The 20,680-nt window shown below is 51.4% G+C and overlaps 2 protein-coding genes across 2 annotated transcripts; both read right to left on the bottom strand.

The window, feature by feature from the left end:
- Nucleotides 1-222: 222 nt before the first annotated feature.
- Nucleotides 223-3,987, bottom strand: GPR174 (G protein-coupled receptor 174). The gene has a single exon (XM_068204654.1). The coding sequence runs from the start codon at nucleotides 2,361-2,363 to the stop codon at nucleotides 1,386-1,388; it is 978 nt and encodes a 325-aa protein (XP_068060755.1). The 5' UTR covers nucleotides 2,364-3,987; the 3' UTR covers nucleotides 223-1,385.
- Nucleotides 3,988-11,540: 7,553 nt separating this feature from the next.
- On the bottom strand, nucleotides 11,541-16,996 carry LOC137482377 (putative P2Y purinoceptor 10). The gene is made up of 2 exons (XM_068204642.1): nucleotides 16,740-16,996; nucleotides 11,541-13,697 (listed from the first exon to the last, which is right to left on the bottom strand). Exon 2 carries the CDS (start codon nucleotides 13,645-13,647, stop codon nucleotides 12,532-12,534), a length of 1,116 nt encoding a protein of 371 aa, XP_068060743.1. The 5' UTR covers nucleotides 13,648-13,697; nucleotides 16,740-16,996; the 3' UTR covers nucleotides 11,541-12,531.
- Between the last annotated feature and the right edge of the window lie 3,684 nt (nucleotides 16,997-20,680).

A 20,680-nucleotide genomic window follows, 5' to 3' on the forward strand; every position in this document is an offset into this window, starting at 1 on the left:
TTTAGAAATTATTATTTTATTATATACAACAGGAAATATAAAAATAAATATTTCTTTTGTCACTGTGAAGGTGGTTTCCATGAATTATCAGTGCTTGCTCAGCCATCAGGCACTGGCTCAGATTCCTGTAGGGAAGAGGTGGTGGAGTTTTCTTTTATTATATGAAAAAGTTTTTGAAAAGAAAACAAACTTCATGTGTTCTGACACTCTCTGGGCTTCACATCATTTTCCTACAATGTGCATTTCCCTTATATAAATTATAAACCAACATTTGCATAAATAAAAAATGATACTGTCACAGTATTTTACACTTCCAAAACACTTCCATTGTAATGTTTGCAATGTTCACAGAAAAATAACATTTTACAAGAAGGTGCAAATGAAATACCAAAGTCAAGCCTGAAGTCTCTGTGGATTGAATTTAAAGCAAATATTATTAAAACAACATCCACGTTTGAGCCTTTCTTAAAAATCTCTCGTGGCACCTTTGACTTTGCTTCCAGGGAGTTCTCATTACAGCAAGCTTTGGAAAGGATTGGATCCCCTGTTTGAATCCTGCTGCTGTTAACGTGGAGTGGATGTGATGGCTGTGGGTCAGTTATCAGTGAAAGGGAAATAATTTGCCCCATTTTTGGTGAAAAGACAATCTGAAAGGCTTGATGGACACCTGGCTTGAATAAATACCCTCCAAGCACAACCCCATGGTTCAAAACCCAAGGCATGGCCCTAACCCTTGTCTTTGCACCCAGAAGTGGGAACTGATGGCAGAAAAATAGTGTGTGGAAGCTTCACTGGCTGTGTGATTTGGGGTGATGGCATTTGCTACACGCCCAAATGAGGCTTCATTAATTATTTCCATGGGAAGTCCTCTGGGGCCACCTTCTGCTGCTCACTCCATGCTCAGCGTGGCTGGAGCAGGCTCTGGGCACTCTCTGGAGAATCAGTCTCTGCTGAATTGTCTTGTGCTTCAGAAACAGAGAATATTGTGGCATCCAGTGATTTTTAGGATCAAATTCTTTCTGCACAGCAAGACCCCAGAATCTTTGCTGTTTCTTGCTGACCAGGACGTGGCTGGGTGATGCCACGGGTGGCAGTGAGGCATGGTGTCACCTCTCCCATGGGTCCATGACCTCCTACTGCCCAGCTGAGGAATGGAAATGCTCCTGTTTCTATTCAGTGAAAATTTGCACCTGAAGTATTAAATCAACACATTTTTTGTCAGGTTTAGGTTGTTTTTTTTTTATGAGGGAGGTTGTTTGTTTATTCCAACCCTCACTGAAAGCAGAAGTTTGAGTTGTTCTCAGTGTCCTGAGGGAAAAAATTCTGGCAAAGGCCAAAATTTAATGAATATTGGAAGTGCTGTCAGCTGTTTGGGAAGGGCAGCTCTAGTATTCCATGGTGTCCTCCCCCAGCACATCCCTGGAGTGCTTCCTGCCGTAGCTGAGGGGCTGGAGCTGGATGCTGTCCTGCAGATCCTGCCTGGAGAGGCGTCTCCTGAACTCGTCCGTGGTGAAGTAGTAGATGATGGGATCCACGCAGGAGTTGAGGCTGGCGAGGCACAAAGCCACGGCGTGGAACACCGAGATCTGCACGCAGCCCTCCCGGATCTGCCCGGTTTTCACAAAGAAGTCCAGCGGGAAGCTGATGTGATAAGGTGCAAAGCAAATCAGGAACACCAGGGCGCAGGTGAGGATCATCTTTAAAGCCTTTTTCTTCTCGCCCAGGTCCCGGGAAGCAGAGTGCCTCTCTTTTAGTGATAAGATTGTCTTCCAGGAGCAGTACAGGATGATGAGCAGGGGGGTCACAAACCCCACCAACTCCCCTATGGTCATCAGCATGATGGAGGTGGGCAGGTCGAGTTTCTTGATGGGAAGATCCACAAAACAGGAGTTTTTATCCTCCTGGTGCTGCATCCTGAGGAGCGGGAAGGGCAGGCAGCCCACACAGACCACGACCCAGCCCACGATGCTGATGTAGACATCACAGACACGCCTGCAGTCGCTGAATTTGAAGGGGTGCATGAGGAACAGGTACCTCCTCACGCTGATGCACACCAAGAAGTAGATGCTGGCGTACATGTTGACGTACTTTAGGTAGAAGCAGAACATGCAGAGACCTCCTCCGAACTCCCACATGCCCGTCAGGTAGTAAAAAATCCTCAGGGGCAAGGACAGCACCTGCGATAAGTCAGCAATGGCTAAATTGATCATAAATATCACGGCCCTTTTAGTCTCTTTCATGTAGCCATAGAAGACCCACAGGGCCAGGGTGTTCCCGATGAGCCCGGGGATCAGGATCACCGTGTAGGTGACGGCGTAGTAGGGCTTGAGGTCTGTCTCACTGCAGTTGGAGCTGTTGCTCATGGTTGTGCTCCAGCTCCGTGCTCAGCATCATAACACGTCCATCCCGCCTGTCCTGCAGCCAGGGGGGCCTCAGGATCCAAAGGGAACAGTCCAGCCCTGGGATCTGTGGGGGAGGCTCCGCTCACCGGCTCATCACGGGGAGTTTTGGCACGGGGGGACTTAATTCCAGTCCTGCCCTCGAGCCCTGCTCATGCTCTTGGTCAGAGCTCGCTGGGGTCACCTGCAGGATGGGCAGGAGGGATCCACGCCGGGAAAAGCATTGCCGTGTCCGAGTGGACAATTCCTCACCGGAGCTGTGTCTCTGTCACCTTTTGGGTGGCATTTCAGCCTCTTCCCTCAGCACAGGCGTTCAGCAGCTGGAAGATAGAAAGGTGCAGTTGGAGCATTGTTGGGAGACAGGGGAGGAACAGAGCAAGAGTTATGGGAGAGCTGGAAAAAGCTGGAGCATCTCTCCAGCAGAAACCTGTGTGGGTTTGGTGGTGATCAGCTCTTGTGCTGCCCAGCAAGCACCGTGCCCTGTCCAGTGGAGGTGCAGAACCACCAAGGAATAAATAGAAATTGTGTTCGTTTTCTGCTACAACCCTGGGGATGTTTCTCTTCCTGTGTCCCAGCACGTGGTCAGTGCCAGACCTGCCTCCCTCCCTGGGGATATTCTCACCTCCCAAAAACTCCTGAGGGGAACACTCCCCTGGCTTCCCAGGAAAGCCCTCAGAACATTCCCACCCTCCCCAGCTGCAGGTGACAGAAGGAAATCTGCTCCTCGTGTAACCCATGTGCACACAAACCTTTCCTCTAGTGCAGCCACCACCGCTGTGTCATGGGGTGGAAGTCCCAGGTCAGTGGCTTTCACCAAAAGCAGGGTCAACTTTTAAAAATAGGGTCAAACCCAGGTTCATCTTTTAAAAATAGGACATAAACCATCCTTTGCAGAACTGCCTGCATTTGATCCAATCTGACTTTCTCACAGCTGCTTTTTCTAAGCCTGTCCTTACCCGTCATGCACGTCTGGGGCTGTTGGTAATACCAGAACTGGTACTAAGGAGGCTGGAGGTGGATTTTATTTAAAATTGCAGCCAAACAGGGGATGTTATCTGAATGTGTCAGACACAAAAAACCTCAGCCAGATCTGATAAATCTAGAGGAAATTTAGATCTCTGCCCAAACCATCTCAGGTTTGCTTTGGCTTCCACATGAAGAATTATCCTGCAGGTCTAAGTGGGAGAAGTTTGTGGGTACCAACCCAGACACCAAAGGCACATTTACTTAATTTAAAATGTTTTAATGTTTTTTATTTAATTTTTTTAAATTTTAATTTTAAAGGTAAAATGATGTCTGCTGCAGTCCCTGCTGGTTTTTGTCCAATGCTTATGTAAAAAATGTGAACACTTATTTAATGATGGTCAACACTTGCTGGAGTGATGGTACCAAAACTTTGAAGTCGTTTTGGGTGGAAGCAGAAAATCTGCCATAAAAGGAAACATGTCTATTTTTGCATTTTCTCTCACCAAGGAGACTGAGATGTCTTCCTTCCTTCCTTTTAAAGAGGGAGCATCTAACTCAAGGAGTGGAGTAAAATGGCTCATGAAATGATCCTGTTATGGTTCAGAAGTGACAATTAATAATATTTGTATTTTAACAATTTTTCTTATCAATTTAAACTAGCTTGCCTCTCCTCTCCTGTTGGCAGAGGCTCCTGTCACCCACTGAGGAAGACTCAGTCCCACTCCTTTTCCCCGGGCTGCATTCCCAGGTGGGAAAACCCACCTTAACTCCATCTCTGGGCCGTGGGACACAGAGAGGGAAGGACAAAGTCACTCCCAGCCCTTCCACACATGCCCATCTTATTTTTCCTGCTGCCCCTCAGCTCCTGCCCTTCCCCATCCCCATCACACAGCAACTTTCCTGCAACTCCATTCCCTGCCCCCTCCAACCTGGCCCTGGGGCAGGGAGGCACTTGCAGGACTTTCTGCCTGTCCCTGTGGCACGAGGGGTCCCCGAGGCCCAGCTGAAGGTGGGGAGCACAGAGGGGGCTCAGCCAGGGCACCCAGAGGCACCCCCAGGCCTGGGAAGGGGGAGTAAAAACTCTGCAATGTGACAAATGGCACTTTGGAAATCCCAAGCAGCAGCATCACAGAGTTCAGCCCTGTGTGCTGTGTAAAAAACCAGCAGGATGCTAAAAAAATCTCCAGAAAGAGGAAATTTGGGTTTGCATGCTCTGTGCTTGCTTCCCCCTCACTGCGAGGGGGTGGGTGAGAGACTCTCCACAGGCACAGCCTCCTTCTCCCCCTGAACAGCTTTTCCCCCTGATTTTTCCATGGGTGTCCCCCAAATCAGCCACATTGGGGCACTGGATGAAGATTTGTGCCTAATGAGCCAGAGCAGCAGGTAAGAGTTGCAGGCAGCCTAAAATCAGCTTGTTAGAACTGGGTACATCCCGGGTAAAGCATTTTCCATATGCTGGAGGACAGCTGGGTATCCATCTGCTCCATGAGAACCCCTGCTGTGGGAGCAGCCCCTTACCCTGCTCACGGCTGGGCTCTGCCCCACAGCCTCAGCAGTGCTCAGGCTCCTCACCTGAGGCTGCTTAGGGGTGTCCAGTCCTCGTCAGCAAATCCTGGGGGTTTAACCCAAGCAGCTCCTAAACCCAGCTGGGTGGGGGAGAGGCTTTGGGAGCAGCTCCTGGCTGGGCTGGATTTGTGGGTGCTGTTCCTGCTGCTGCCTCCTCGTGCCTGGAGCCCTCTCAGAGCTGGGGTCTGCCAATGCCTCCTGCTCCTGCCCAGAGCCAGGTGATGGATGAGCCTGGATGGATCCTCCACCAAGCCCTGCCCTTGCTGCTGGCCCAGGTGAGCTGGGGGTGCTCAGTCCCCTGGTGTTCAGGGTGAGGATGTGCTTTAAGAACACAGAAAACCTGTGACAGGGGTGACAGGGGCACAGCAGCAGCACCCTGGTGTCCCCTGCTCACTTACCTCCTGGGGGAGCTGGGCTGGGCTGTGCCTGGCACCTCTCTTGTGTTTCTCCTTCTTCTCCTCCACAACCTAAAATAAAAGCAGAACATGCACAGAGGAAACATCAAATAGAAATTCAGTTTCCTGTGAGAGTGAAGGCAGGGTGAGGGCGGCTGGGTCCCTCCAAAGGGGCCCTGTGGGCAGGGGAGAGCTGGCCCAGGGGTGGCCTGGGCTTCTCCCAGTGCCTGCTTTGTTTTCTGGCTCACCTGAAATGCTGCTGGTCTGCTTTGGCAGGAAGTAGAATTTACAAGGTATGAACTGAAAATAGAAATGCTAGAACCAGAAACTGAATGTTGTACGGGGTTGGTTTTTTTGTTCTTTTAACAAATGACAGAAGAAAAGCCTTCTCTGCCTCTTGAAGTAGTTTCCTGGTAGATATTTGGGATTTTTCTGTTTCTCCACCAGAGTGATGTTGCCTCTTGCTGTGCTAACTAAATTCCAAGAATATGAAGGGAAAAAAATAAATGCTCTGGTTTAATGCCACGTGAAATACTCTGCTTTTGCCTTTTAATCCTTTGCAAAAGCTCTTGTCCTCCTTTGTTAATATTTATCCTGGTTAAGAAGGGAATGTAACCCAGAGCAGCAGGGATGTGTGTCAGCCTAATCCCCCATGCTCCTTCTCCCTTCCTGGCACACCCTGATGTCCCTGAGAGATGTTTCTGGCACCAAAGTCGTAAGTTATTCCCCCAAACCATCAGCACATGGTCGCCGCGGATGCACAGCCATGTCCCTGTGCTGTGATACCCCTGTCCTCTTCCTCCCTGGTTCTAGCAGTGAAATGGAAATTGGCCCATGGAAAATCAGTGTGGTAGCACTTGTGAGGAACAGACCACTTGGGAAAACTCATGGGACAAACGGAGAGAGACCAACCCAAGGGAAGTGTGGAGCAGTGGGAACTGGGTCAGTTATCCCTGTGCAGGGGGGATGGGGCTGCGTGGCCTCAAAGGCCCCTTACAGACCAGTCCCATCCCAGGTGGTGCTGGCTTTGCAGAGGCTGAGAATCGCTGGAGTTGGGGTTAATCCTTAAACTCAGCTGCTCACTCAATGACAGCAGAAAACACAGCTTGAAACATCAAAGCTGGGTGTTTTAACTTCAGCCATCCCCCTGCTCTTGCTCGGATGCTCAGAGCATCCCATGGGCACACAGAGGAGCTCTTCAATACATGAAGTATTTTATCTCTTCAGTAAATGAATATAGCTGGGCTTACTCTGCATCTCCTCCCTTCTACCTATTTACTCAGGGAGTTACACCAGGTCTCTGGTGAAGGCAGGATCCCCCTGACTGTGCCTGGACTGCCCCATCCCCTCTCAGCACTCCCGGCAGAGCCTCACCAAATCTAGGGCACAACAACCAAAAAAAGCCCAGCTGAACCCCCCAGCCTGACCCGAAGGTAACCGGGACAGAGGAATTCCAGCCCTACCTTCGCTGGCCCGCAGGCTGTCCCGGTGTGTCCCCGCGGGGCTGCAGAGGTCCCCACGGCGGGTCCCTCCCTCGCTGTGCAAAGCAAAAGCGCAAGTGCCGGGGAGCGGCTGCGCCCTGGGGAGCGGCTCGGGCACGGCGGGGCCCCGTGGTGCCGCTTTGGGGTGTCCCTGCCCCGGCTCCTGCCTGGAATCACCCGCTTTCCTTCTCCTTCGCTTCTTTGCACAGATGTTTGTAAGGGTGCTGATGCTCTCGGGGTGTTTTGGGAGCTGTCGCTGCGAGGTTGGTGTCCCCCTCCCCAGATGCTGTTCCTGCTGCCAGGGGTGGGGGGTTAGGAGCCCGAATGCGAGGATTTATCATTATTTTCCTTCCCCAGCTTTCTGGGAAAGGCTCCGTCTTTCTCACCGGGGTGTTTGCACCCCTGTGCTGCAGTCCCTGCTCCCAGGGATTTGGGGGGGCTTTAGGGTCCCCCCGAAGCTGATCGTGGGCAGATTTGGGCTCCCCAAAAGCAGCGAGTTGTCCGCGGTCATTATTTCATTCAGGGGATTCCCACAGCTCTCATGGAGCAAAGAGGGTGAGAGCCAAGGGCTCTTCTTTTCCAAACGTGCCACGAAGAGGTGTCACCTACGGCCACATTCCCGGGCCATCGCGGTCCCCGGCCATCGGCAGAGGGCAGAGCTGGCTGCGCTTTGAGTTTGAAAAGCAGCGCTTCCCTGCTGATCCAGCGGAGCACTCAGCCCAAGGAACATCAAGAAGAATTCTTGTTAAGGGAGCAATGATTCAGTTGGTTAATTTGAAAAAAGTGACTTTGCTAATCATTTCCAGAGTTCTGCAGAGATTTGCGACTTTTTAATTTGCATTTATTCATTTTTCTTACACATCTCCCCAGGAGAACAGCATACATATACACATTATATTACACCTGCTCCTTTACAGCATCACTGATTTACTCATATCACAATTCCACCTTAGGGTTTGTAGCTCTCTACACTCGTTTTTATGGCGGTTTACAGATTAATGGCTCTTACAGCCTCGCAGGGCACAGGGTTTGTCACCCTGTGGTGGCCCAGCCCCTCTCTAAGGCTCTGTGGACCACATCTCCCAAAAATGCAGCTGTGTGTCTGTTCCAGCAGCTGATGCTCCTGCTGGTTAAAGCTTTATTCTGAAGCTGCTGATGACTTGATGGGCTTGAATTAACGTGGAAGCCAGAGCTTTCAGCACTGTGGGATCTTCTCTGCAGAGTTGTCCCTGTGGTGCAGGGCTGGGTTTTGGACTGATGGTTTTGGGCTGGCAGCAGTGGGGGGTAGGGTTTAGTGCTGAAGGGGGGATCCGTGGTGCTGGGGTCTCACTGAGCCCTCAGAGGAGAATGCTGCCTCAGCTCATGTCAGTGTTGGGGTGTTTCCCTAATTGCAGCACGATCTGAGCTGTGAAACCTTCCCAGCACCTCCCACCAGCTACCTCTGCCATGCTCTCATTTATTTCCTCTCCCTCTCCCCAAAACTGTGTGATGTGACACCCGGGGGTCCCCAGGCTCTGCCCCCACTCCACCAGCATTCCCCTGTGGGAGCCTGGCACTCCCTGCCTCCCACGAGGATTGAGAGGGATGGTTTGGAGGTGACTTTATTATACAAGAAAATTGAGGCCAGTCCCGGGAATCACCAATCCCTTGTGGCTGAGCAGCACCTGGGCTTGGGGCTGGGCTCCTTTGCTTTTCCCACTGCAGCACGTGGTGGATTCTCTGCTTCACTGCCATTTCCACTGCAGTCAGCCTGGTTAGGGGAAGGCAGAGCCTGAGCGCGGGGCAGGGAGTGGATGTAGGGTACTGAGGGGGGTTTTGTTTCAAAACCACCTCGCAGGGCACCCCCAAATCCTGTTTTGCTGGCGCCACGCTCTGTGTGCATTGCCACCAGCATCCATCCCATTTCCCATCATGCCAGGAGCGTTCCTGGGGTGTGGGGTGGGAATTGAGGCTGCCTTTACTAGCAGGCAAGTGCCAGTCTATGAGTTCTGCTGTCCCCAGGGAAAACTCTGGGTCAGCCTTCCAATCTTGCTGCAGTTGAGGCCAACACAAATCAGGGGGTCTTGGAGCTGGGCATCAAATCACAAAGCAATTATTTTACAGCAAAAAGTAAAATTTTTAAATTGCATTTTTCTCTTGTATTGATTATATATATATTTTTTCTTTACTTACATTTGTATCTTACAAGAATTGAAAGTTCTCAGTTTATCTAAGCTTGTGCTCCATGACCTTGTAGGAGCTCCTCAGAGACAACCAGTTGAGGTCCTTCTGACCTGCACTGCCTGTCTTTAATAGAAATAATTCCTGGGAAGAAGTTGTCTCCCTGCTCTCACATGGCTGGGGCTGTCCCATGGGAAAGGAGCGTGTCTGGAAAGGGGGAGCAGGTGCAGGTCCATGGATGCATGTCCCGACATCAGCAGGGCTCACATGGAGCCAGGGATGCAGCCGTGCTGCTGACACGAGGCTGAGGGCTAAAACTGCTGGATTTCCCTGCCCTGTGTGCCTGCAGCAGGGAATTCTCTTTAGAAACCAAAAATCCCTGCAAAAGGAGCAGGGCTGGGCGATGGCGTGGCAGCGTCTGCCGGGAAGGATGTGCTGGCTGTGCAGGGATGAGGCTTTGGCTGCTCCTTGGAATTCTGAGCGCCCTCCCAGTGCTGAACGCTGCCGTGGCATCCACGCAGAATTCCCAAATCCCGTCCCCCGTGCACAGGGCCCTGGAGCATGGGAGGGGTGATGGACACACCTGGGGCTGTCACACGGTGCTGTCCCACCACACCCCAAACTTGGGCTTTGCAGGGTGTTGCTGGATGAGCACATGAATCAAAAAATTGGATTGGAGTCTGATGAAATCATGGCTGTCTGTAAAACAGCTCCCTGGCTTGGAGAACCACTCCCTGGCTCGCCTGGGTTTGAAGCAGCAAAATTCTCTTCGAGTGTGTTGGAGCTGTGCTCAGGGTTGGAGCTGTTGGTGTTTGTTCCCTTGCCAGGGACAGCACTTCCCCTCTCCAGCACGAGGTGGGTGGGTGGAGAAGCTGCCCCTTGCCAGCAGTGGTGCCAAAAGTCAGGAGAGGCTCGATTGTGAGGGCTCCACAGAGGCTGAGTGCTTTTCCAGAGGCAAAGGCACTTTGGGGCTGGACTGGGAGCATGTGGTCATGGAGGGAGGATAAAGGTATTTTTAGCAAGGAGAAAAGAAGCTGCCCTCCCTCCCTTTGGGGCCCTAAAAAGTGCCATGCAAGGGACAGCTTGGATACTCCCAAGTACTGCATAATTTTAGGGATGTGTAAGTGTAAGTTTAGATGGGATCTTGGGAAAAAATTCTTCCCTGTGAGGGTGGGGAGGCCCTGGCACAGGTTGCTCAGAGCAGCTGTGACTGCCCCTGGATCCCTGGAAGTGTCCAAGGCCAGGCTGGATGGGACTTGGAGCAACCTGGACTAGTGGAAGGTGTCCCTGCCCATGGCAAGGAGTGGGATGAGCTTTAAGGTCCCTCCCAACCCAAACCATTCCATGATGATCCTACCACTGATAAAGCAGGAGCCTGGCAGGCAGTGGAAGAGAGCAGGAAGCACCAGTTTGTACTGGAAAAGGATGCTCCTTCAGGGATTGATTTACAGAGAACCCAGCAAAATCCCTGCTACCCAGGGTGTGCCACCCTGCGAGGGATTTGTCTGTACTTGCCGTGCCTGAGGCAGGCACAGCCTGAGGGAGGGTTTGCTGTTGAGTCTCCATGTGACATTAGGGAGAGTTTTGGGTTTGCTCTTTCCGGTTCTCTTTTTGGAAGGGGCAAGCTGTGTTGCAGAAACGTCAGAAAAGCAATCTGAAAACAAACTGGCAAAGTCCCAGTGGGAGCTGGAGCTCCTGGGAAACCTGGACCTGGTGCTGCCAGTAAAGTTGGAGCCACAATCCAGGATTTGCTGTTGCTCGTGGGGGGCTTGGGGGGGAAGGTGCCTATAAATGACCTGTCTGTGGTCATTCAGGGCCACCTGGATGTCCAGCCCAGCTCCTCAGGGTTGTGCCATTCCCAAAACACCCGGGAAAAGCCACAGTCCTGGTGAAGATCCTGCTGGTGTGGCTTGTCCTAGCTGTGAGAGCTGCCCTGAGCCAGTCCCAGCATCGGTGAGGTTTTCTTGGGTTTCCTGTTTTGCCTCCACTCTGTTGGGTTTGGGCCATCTGAAACAGCATTTTTCCAGCCCTGAAAGCTCTTTTTCCACACCATTCCTCACCGCCCCCCCCCCCCCCCCTCCAAGCAAACAAGGAAAACATGGCCTTTTGTTATTTATGTTTTTTGTGAGAGGAGGAGGAGGAGATTTGGGACAGAATGAGCCCCAGGGCAGCAGCTTTTCTGCCTGCTCCTGGAGTTTTCTGCCTGTCTCTGGTACACTTTAAGTACCAAAGCAAATTCCTCCAGTTTGTCTGGGTCTCCCATCTGGTCCCCCCCATCCAGCCTCAGCACCCATTCCGTGCTTCCCAGAAATGCTGCGCCGGGTGGAAATGTGCATCCAATAAGGGAAAAGCTGTTTTCTATCAATCCCTCTCTGCCTACATTTACTTAAAAAAATCCCTGAGGGTTTCCTGGGAGGAGGAGACCTCAGAACCCCTGCACTGGTGACTCTTCAAGGCTTCTCTGAGCCCCAGACTTGGGTGTCGCCCCCAGATTGTGTCATTGCTCTGAGAGCAGATGTAGAGCATAATGAGATTATTTCCAAGCACTTAAAATAATACTCCTGAAGCTCAAATACACATTGGGATCATTTTATTTCCTCAGAGTTTGAAGCTTTCAGGGCGTACTGGAGTCAGTTTTGTAAATTTTCTCAGTACCCAGTGAAGGCTGGGATGGTTTTTGGTGTTCAAAGCAAAACTGAAAGTTTGGATAAGATCTTCATGTGCAACCACACACGTCAGCAACACAACAAATAACACAAGACTCCCAAGAACAGCACAAGAGACACCAATGACAAGTCCCTGTTTTTGCAGCTCACACCAGAGCTCTGTGAGTTAATGTGCCCTGGGAGGTGTCACATCTCCGTCTTGCTTGTGGCATATCTATTGTAATTTGTCTTCCAAATATTGATCCCCCATAATCAGCCAAGCACCTGCAGCTCCCAGGAGCCAGGTGGATCCTTCTGCTTTGCTCTCAGTGCCTTTTCCAGCAGCATGAGCTGTGCCCAGTTTGTTTGAGCCCTCCCTTATAACACTGCTGTGATATAGGTTAATACTCTGGTTATAGTCTTGCAGTCCAGATTAGGCTGCATTGGACCCTGGTGATGGATTTTTGTAGTGGAAAAGTTTCGGTTTACATGGACATAATGAACTGTCCTGATCCGGAGCCCCGTGTGAGCATGGTGGATGCTCCAGGTGATGGTGGCTGTAGGTACCCAGGATCAGGGCTGAAATCCCCAGAGCTGTGCCAAGACTGAGCCTCTCACTCGCAGCTCAGGGTTCAGAAGGATTCCCAAAAATATGCAGAAGCACAGAAACACCTGAAATGAGGCACCTGAACCCACTGCAGTTCAGCACAGGGGAAACTTTGGCATCAACAATGGCTTTTGAGGGGATGGAAGACAACAGCCCCATCAGCAACAGCACAACCAACAAATCTTTTGGCATCACAACGTCCTCATGGATCAGGTCCTGGCATCTGCGGCACGCAGGGACAATTCCAGACAGATTTGGAGAGCAGAGCAATCCCCACTGCAGCTCTGAGAAGCCTCTGCATGGACAGGGCTCTCACGAGATGGACTCCAGCAGCAGCTCATCGGGTGGCACAGTGGGGATGTCCATGCTGTTTATTTGGCCAAAGAACTTGGGAAGAGACCAGAACTTGAGGCGAGGGAGATTCCTCTTCCTGACGCGGATGTCGTGGGCAGTGTCGGTGCCGGAGGCGCTGCTGCGGCGGGGCGGGAGCCGCGTTCTCAGGGCCACGCAGCCGTGGCGCAGCAGCTGCGCCTGGAACTCGGAGGTCATGAAGTAGTAGAGGACGGGGTCCAGGCAGCAGTTGAGGCTGGCCAGGCACAGGGAGATGGGGTGGAAGCGCAGCGTGCTCCGGTGCACGGCGCAGTCCCGGATGACGTTCTCGATCACCATCATGAAGAAGGGGAAGTTGATGTGGTAGGGGGTGAAGCAGATGAAGAAGACGGCGGCGCACATGAGGACCATCCTCAGGGCCTTCCGCTTCTCGCCGGCGTCCTGCAGTGCCGTGGGGCCCTCCCGCAGGGAATGCCACATCCTCCACGTGCACCAGGCGATGGTGCCGAAGGGGATGATGAAGCCAAACAGCTCCGCCACTGTCACCAGCGCGATGGCGGCCCCCGGGCTGAGCTGCTTCACACCCAGGTCCGAGAAGCAGCTGTTGATGGAGTTGGACAGGGCTGGGCTCCTGACGATGATGAGGGGCAGGCAGGCAGCCCCCACCAAGAGCCAGACCAGGGCGCTGATGGCCACGTCGTAGCGGCGCTTCCAGCCCTTGGCTCGGAAGGGGTGCAGCAGGAACAGATACCGCTGGATGCTGATGCAGCTGAGGAAGCAGATGCTGGCGTACATGTTGAGGTACTTCAGGTAGAAGCACACCTGGCACAGGAAGCTCCCGAAGGGCCAGGTGTGGTTGATGTAGTAGTAGGTGCGCAGGGGCAGTGAGAGGACGTGGGCCAGGTCGGCCACGGCCAGGTTGATCATGAAGATGACGGCTTTGCTCTTCCTGCTGAGGAACCGGCACAGGACCCACAGGGCAGCGCTGTTGGCCAGGAGCCCTGGGATGAAGATGAGGGTGTAGGTGGTGGCATAGAGGGTGGACTGGAAGGACATCTGGGGGTCGGAACAGTTCCCGGAGGACACGTTGCTCTCCATCCTGGCCGGGTCTCTTCGCTCATGGGGCTGTCACGGCAGGGGGAGGGGTTCTGGAGTGGGTAAAAAGATGCTGTAAAGCCAAAATCTCTCCATGGAGTAAGTGTGCTTTAGGACAGAAGAGTCAGTTGTGTGTGCAAGTCAGTGTGTGTGGGGGAAGGGTGACCCCACATCCCAGGGAGGATTCCAGGCATCCTCCACCCTCTCCCTGCAGAGGCGCTCTACGGGATCTCGTGAGATGCCCCAATTACAGTGAATTCCCTGAGCTCTGTAACATCTATCTCTTTATTGCCAGAGAGCTTCTGCAGCTCTCCCCAGGTTTTCCAGAACCACTTTTATTTTATCAAGTTTCCCATTGCACTCTGTCAAATTGGTGCTCCACATCTACAAGCAATTTCAGCTGGACTGTAAATAAATAGGGATTTGAAATGGATTCAGGCACTGTCTTTGCAGATCCATGCAGGGATCTGATGTGAATCGGCAGCAAAGTCAATAATTAACATCCCCAGGCAGCTGAGGCCAGGGGAGAGCTGCAGACAGATCCATCAGCTCTGGCTCCAGAGTTAAGGCTGGATTTATAAGTTAATAACTGGCCGAACACACGCCAGTTGCTCTGCTGGTCCTGCTAACTCAATTCCGCCACTCCTGGCACATTGTGCAGGCTTCGTGCTGGAGCAGCAAGAATTATCCTTCAGCAACTGCCCAGGACATGCAGGGAGATAAATACAACTCCTTTCTAGTTAAAGTAGATACTCTTCTCCTCCATTTACCCATCCCCGCTCACCCAGTGCTGAGGGGATTTATCAGGGGGTCATGGGGAGTCCAGGTGCCCCTGCTGCTCTCTGGAGAGATGATGGATTTTGCCATTCATGAGCAGATCCCATAGGAAATAATCTGTTCTTTTGGGAAGAGGGGATTTAGAAATGGAGCCTGTGAGAGGTGGGCAGCCTGCCCTGCCCTTCCCTGCCTGGAGCTGGGGCTGGCAGAGCCCTCAGCACCTCCTGTCACTGTCACCAGCCCCTCATCAGCAGTAATTAATTAATAAGCAGCCACAGTGCTGTTTCCCAGAGCCTGGTATTTGTCACAGGAATGGATTTCTAGGAGCGAATCTATCCCAATGCTTCAAGGTACAGGAGGAAGTCTCCTCCATCCTGCGCCTCCTCACCTGGGCAGCTCCTTGTTGGGGTTACCACGTTTTCAGGATCAGCAGGAAATCATCATTTTAGATATTTTATATTTTTATGTGCAGATAAATATCTAAAATACAGCCCTGGCCTCTCGGCTGGCTGTCCCCCACCCTCACCTCTGATGTCAGCAGGGTCAGTGCTCCCACTCTGCTTTCCAAACTGAGCCTTTCCCAATCTGCCTTCTTGCTTTTCCTTGTTTTTCCAGTGGAAGTGGGGCTGCTGAGTGAGGGCACCTCTCGGTTGCCGACTGTGCCAGAGGTTTGTGATTGCTCCACTGAGTTAGGAAAGGCAGGGGAGAGTGGACATCTGCGCTGAGGGAATACTGGGAAACAGCTCCTTGGTCCCTGCAGGATCCCTGTGCTCCTCACCTGCCCAAAAATCCATCAGGGACTTATGCCCTTTGCACTCAGTCTGTTTAACCCAGGCAAAGGGGTGGCAGGACTTGTCTTCACATCCCTGCAGAAAATTGAGAGGGAAAACTACCAGGGAGCGTGGGGAATGCAGCTGTTCCCAGCTCCTGTCACAGCTCTCCAGTGACAGAGGTGGCACTTGGTGTGGGCTCATGGAAGGGGTCGCAGAGCCCCCGGCGTCCCTGCCACACAGCTCAGCCCAAATCCTACACCTCTTCCATGGGGTAGCCTCCCTGCTGGTTTTCTCCATGGTTTTGGCTCTCTCTGGGAGCACCGGAGTGCCTGCTCCTGGCGGGAGGGCTGGCTGGCACTGCTGGTACCCAACACAGCTTTGGAAGGCACTGGCAGGAAAGCAGCAGAGATCCCCACCCTGGGCTGGGGTCAGGCCAGGCTTGTTCACTACAACAATTCCTGGGAAGGTGGAGTTGTACATTTTTTATTGTTTTCCAGTTTTCCCCTTGCCCCGTATCCCTCCAGCTTCCTCCTGCCTTGCTGGTGGTGTCAGGATGGAGATGCTCCTGTGGGCTCTGTCTGGAGTTTTGTTCAGTGCTTTTATAAATATTCTATAAAATATTCCTGCCGTTCTTTGATTATTTTCCCATTTCATCCACACATGGATTTAAACACAGGCAGGAGCAGGGAGTGGTTTTTTTTTTGGCAAAGCTGAGTTTTAATCAGCTGAAATTCCACAAGGGAGCCCAATATCAGTGCCTGAGAAGTCAGAGCACTGACTGTGGACGCAGCCCCGCCATTCATTAAACATCAAATAACTGCAATTAATCAGGAGGCGAGGCAGCTCTTAGAGCACCTGGGGCTGATTTTTGGAGTGTTCCTGGAGGCGAATGTGGCTGTCAGCACTGGAAACCGCCCGGCTCCTGTGAATCAGCCCGGGCCCCACCCAGCCCCACACCACCGGGGTGTTCCTGCATTTGCTGCTCCCGATCCATTGGCAAACTCATCCTCATCTTTTCCACGGGCTGCTTGGACAACCCAGGCTAAAGCTGGACTCCAGGCATGGCTGGGGAGAGCCCTCCGAGCTGGGGGATGGGGGCAGAGCTGCCTCCCTTCAGCACTGGGATGCTGGAGGGAAAAACAGGCTTGGGGAAAAAAATTGTTAAAAAATTAATAAATCCACTTATGGCTTGGAATGAAGTCTTGGTTTAAGTAGTGGAGTTTTCTGGCACCGGGGTTGTAAGCAACAATTTCGTTTGTTTAATCTAGGCACTAATAGGAAATGCGTAAATAGAGCTGGTCGCTGATGGCAGCCTCTGTCAGTAAGGACAAAATTGAGGTTTTTTTGGCTAAAACAGCCTATCCCCATGTCCTCCCCCACACCACAGCCTGCCCCAGGCACTGACTCCCCTCACCCACCCTCGGAGACAAATTTGTGGGCACAGCAGAAGCGGCTGAGGATGTTGCGCCAGCTCCTGCCCGATACCATCTCTTGAAGAACTACAAAAAGGGATAAAGTTGCTAAAAGCACGCCAGTTTCACTCACCTTGCTGCGCTTCCCATGCTCCGGGGGGGTCATAGCCGTGCTAGGGAGCAGGAGCAGCCAGCGTCCTGCTTTTATTTCCCACTGGTTTTCTCAGCAATCCCAGCGCCTCCTCGCTTAACTTCCACATGTTCTCATAGCGCTGGAATCCTGCCGGCATCTGCAGCCCGGTCCGGTGGCTGCAGAACAGGAAATCCTGTATTTTCTTTCTCTTCTCCACACCAAACGTGTGCAGTTAATGACGTTAAAGCCGCTCAGAAGGCGATGACGTCGTTTGGTGCCCTGGGATGGAGACCATGGATTTCTGTCCCCGCTGGGCACAGGGGCTGTGGGAGGGGATGGTGCCCTTCCCTCCGGCTGCTCCTGCTCCTCTCCACGGTCACTTTGCCCGGAAAGAGCTGTAAAATACAGAAGCAACCTCCCAATAAGTGCTTGTTGAAGGAAAACCGAGCACTCTGCCAGTGTCAGTTACTGGAAGGGAGTAATTTTCCCTCATTTTCTTGGAAACTTGGTTAGCCTCAGACTATCAAGGCTGCAGGCTGAAGCTGGAGGGTTTGGACTTTATTCCTGACATCATGTGATGGTTTAAGGTGGAGATTTCCCCAAAATACTCTTGTTTAAAAAAACCCATAACATGCATCATTGCCAATATTTTTCTTTAATTCCTTTAATTCCCTTCCTATACATGTGCACATATAGAGAGTTTTTAGCTGTTTTTCTGCCTGCTGAGCATGACTTCCTTTCTGCATGGCTGAAGAAGTGGTACAACCATGAGGTTGTACACTGAGCAGCCTCTTTTCCAGCTGAGCAGTTTTACTTGACATCCAGGGTCACAGCTCACAGCCCAGAGCTTGTACAGATAATTTGGCTGTTGGCTACTTTGTCTTCCTGAAGGTAACATAAAAATAGAAATATTCTCACCCTATGTTTTGTAAATGGTTCTGTGACCTCGCAAAATTAACTGGAACAGAACTGTGGAAGAGAAATGAAAGGAGGAAGATATTACAAACTTGTTACCAGCTCAGGGGCTGGGGTCAGGAGTGCACCAGAGCTCTGCCACCCACTCAGCTGCCAGGTCTCCTTGTGCCAAGAAATCACAGAATCTGAGAGTGATTTGGATTGGGGACTTTAAAGACTCTCTGATTCCAGCACCCCTGCCATGGGCAGGGACACCTCCCGTTATCCCAAATTGTTTCAAGCCCTGTGCAGCCTTGAACAATTCCAGGGATGGGGCAGCCCCAGCTTCTCAGGGCACCCTATCCCCATGGTTCTTATCCCAGAGAATCTGGGAGATGCAAGAGCTGTTTGTCATACCTGGTTTTCTTCCTGTGCATCTCTTCCAGCAGCTGGTGCTGATCCTGGGAAGAAGGAGCAGTGCTCGTGTGTTTGTGGAGCATTCAGAGAGCACAGAAGGGAGGCTGGCACAGTGCCCCGTCCCTCTCCAGGGGGCAGAGGTTAATCCCAAAGTGAAGGGGCTGTTTTATCAGGATATCCTGCCTGGGACATCCTATTTCTGTGTCTGCAGCAGCGTATCCAGCCATCCCTGAGCCCTATTTTTAGGTGTTTGTTTCCAGCTGTGCTGCTGGAGAGGGAGAGGTCAGTGGATGTCAGAGCCAAGCCAGGGCTTTGTAACCAAGCTGAGCCCTTCCTCTGCTCCTTGGCTTTTTGGAGAACTTTTGCAGAAGATCACAACACTCCTGGCCATGAAAAGCTGAGGGATTGACAAACCTCAGGCCTCATCCTTCCACACACACGGATCTCCATTCTTTCAACTTGAGCATGTTTTTGTTTAGCATTTCTGTTTCTCTGGCTCATCCCCGACACTAACGTGCATTTCACACTTGGCAACCTTCTGCTTGCAAAGGCAGAAGACACAAAGGAACTTTTAAAGTAACTTTTAAAATAACTGTGAGACTTTATCTAAGGCTTCCAGATAAATGTCTCTTCTCCTGCAGCCTGGTATCCTGTGGGCAGGGGGCCAAATGCAGATGATCAGCATCTCTCAAGCGCTCAGCATTGAGAATATCTGACAGGATGCACCTGAAGGATGTATGAAAAGCAGGGGGAGGAGGAGGTTTGCTCACACAAAGCAGCTTCACCCTTGTGCAGGGAGCTGAGCAGGGCTGGGTGAGCCCCCAGCTCATTGTCCCTCTCGCTGCCACACAGAGTTCTCTGCAGGGACAGCATTTTGGGGAGCTCTAATTTATTTTACAGCAAATATTTGTTAATGCCTCCCTTACCTTTTGGGATAAGCCTTTGTCCAATCCACAAACCCAGCATTTTGGTTAAAATGTACCAGTCATCCCCAAAATCTTTTAAATGTAATGAAGTGGTTTCATGTTTTTGAACTGTGGGGTTGTTATCCTGCATTTCCAGCATATTTTGTTTTTTCTCTGGGCAGAGAGCTGGTAATTTAATTTAAGGGAAGCAAGAGGTACTGCAAGATTCTGCAGCTCAGAACCTGAAGCTGCAGAAAGGTTTTAAATCCCTCAGGAGTTTTTTCCATATATGTTTGTTCCCATGCACGGGAGGGTCCTTTCAAGCAGGATGGGAGGTACCAGACATCTGCTCCTGGTTAGGATGGGGTGGCACTGCAGAGAAACACATTTGCTTTTGCTAAAAGGTGAATGGCTCATGTTCTAGAAGAAAAGAAATGTGTTCGCCCAGGGCTGTGCGTTGGGGTGGACCAGTGCAGGTGGCTTGGAGACCTCACCACATCTCCATCCTGAGCAGTTCTCTTCAGGGTGAGATGCTCCAACGCCAGGAGCCCTTCAGATCCATCTTTCACACCCATGTGGAGCTGTACCAAACCTCTGGATTTGGTTCAAGTCTGCCTTTCTGTGGCATGTCTGTTAAAACAGCTTTTTTGTGTCTGCCCAAGGAGGAAAAGTCTTTTTCTACTTGTGAGTCTGAGCAGCAGGACCAGCACAAGAGATAATCCAGGAGCAACATCATGAAATTATATTTCCTCTTGTCTAAATAATAAACATGTTTTTTGGTCACAGGAAATGGGGTGAATTACAGGAACCTGAGCCAGGCTTATTGTGCCTCTGATTGTGTGAGGCAAAGCAGCCCCTGCAGCGCAGGTCCTGGGTCAGATCCAGCACCAGCCAGCTGGAATACTCTCCTCCTCACTGGAATGCCTGTTTTCTTCTCTTGAGATGCACACTGAGGATTTGGAGGCCTGAACGAAAGGGTTTGGATATCATGCATGGGTTTGTGGAGGTCAAATGGATCGTCTTGGCCTTTCAGAAAATTGCAAGTTTTCCCCGATCTCTGCTCTGAGCTGTTGCTCTCTAGGCTGGCTCATCCTGACTGACTTCCCTGGTGCTTTAAACCCATCTGGCAGCTGAACCCCACAGAGGTGGTTTAGCTCTACCCCAGCCGAAACCAGGGCACTTTCCCCCACACCAGAAGAGACTTTCAGTCAGATTTATCTGATCCCCTGCACACCACAAGATTGAAAGTGTTGAATGTGTGACTTTTCCTCACAGGTTGGGCTGCAGTATGGAACAGGAGCGATTTGGGGAACCTAAGGGAGTTCAGAGGGTGAGTGAGGCAGGAACGTGTGGGGAGCTCAGGTGCTTGGGGTTGCCATCATGGAGATGGAGAATGTTATTCCTGATGGAGACACCAAATCCTTGCTAAGGTTATGGGCAGGAGAGCCACTGTCACTCCTGGACATTCAGCAGCTGGAGCAGGTATTCCCATGCCTTGTCCATCTCCCACTACCTAGGGCACCTTCCTATCCTCAAAATACTTCTAAATCTAATAGAAATGTGGTAGATTCAAAAATTAAATAAATAACCACTATCCAGAGTGAAAACAAGCAACAAATCTGTTTAAGAATAATAAAAGTTGTGCTCCTTTGCTTGAACCCTGATCCCAGGAGGAGCTGATCCCACACAGTTTTCCAGGTACCAGTGGTAACTACAAAACTCAGC

Source organism: Anomalospiza imberbis, chromosome 14 (genome assembly GCF_031753505.1).
Source record: "Anomalospiza imberbis isolate Cuckoo-Finch-1a 21T00152 chromosome 14, ASM3175350v1, whole genome shotgun sequence".
Taxonomy (NCBI): Eukaryota; Metazoa; Chordata; class Aves; order Passeriformes; family Viduidae; genus Anomalospiza; species Anomalospiza imberbis.

Bases quoted from the DNA above. Each gene is read 5' to 3' on its own strand.
- GPR174 (XM_068204654.1), bottom strand. From the start codon at position 2,363: ATGAGCAACAGCTCCAACTGCAGTGAGACAGACCTCAAGCCCTACTAC.
- LOC137482377 (XM_068204642.1), bottom strand. From the start codon at position 13,647: ATGGAGAGCAACGTGTCCTCCGGGAACTGTTCCGACCCCCAGATGTCC.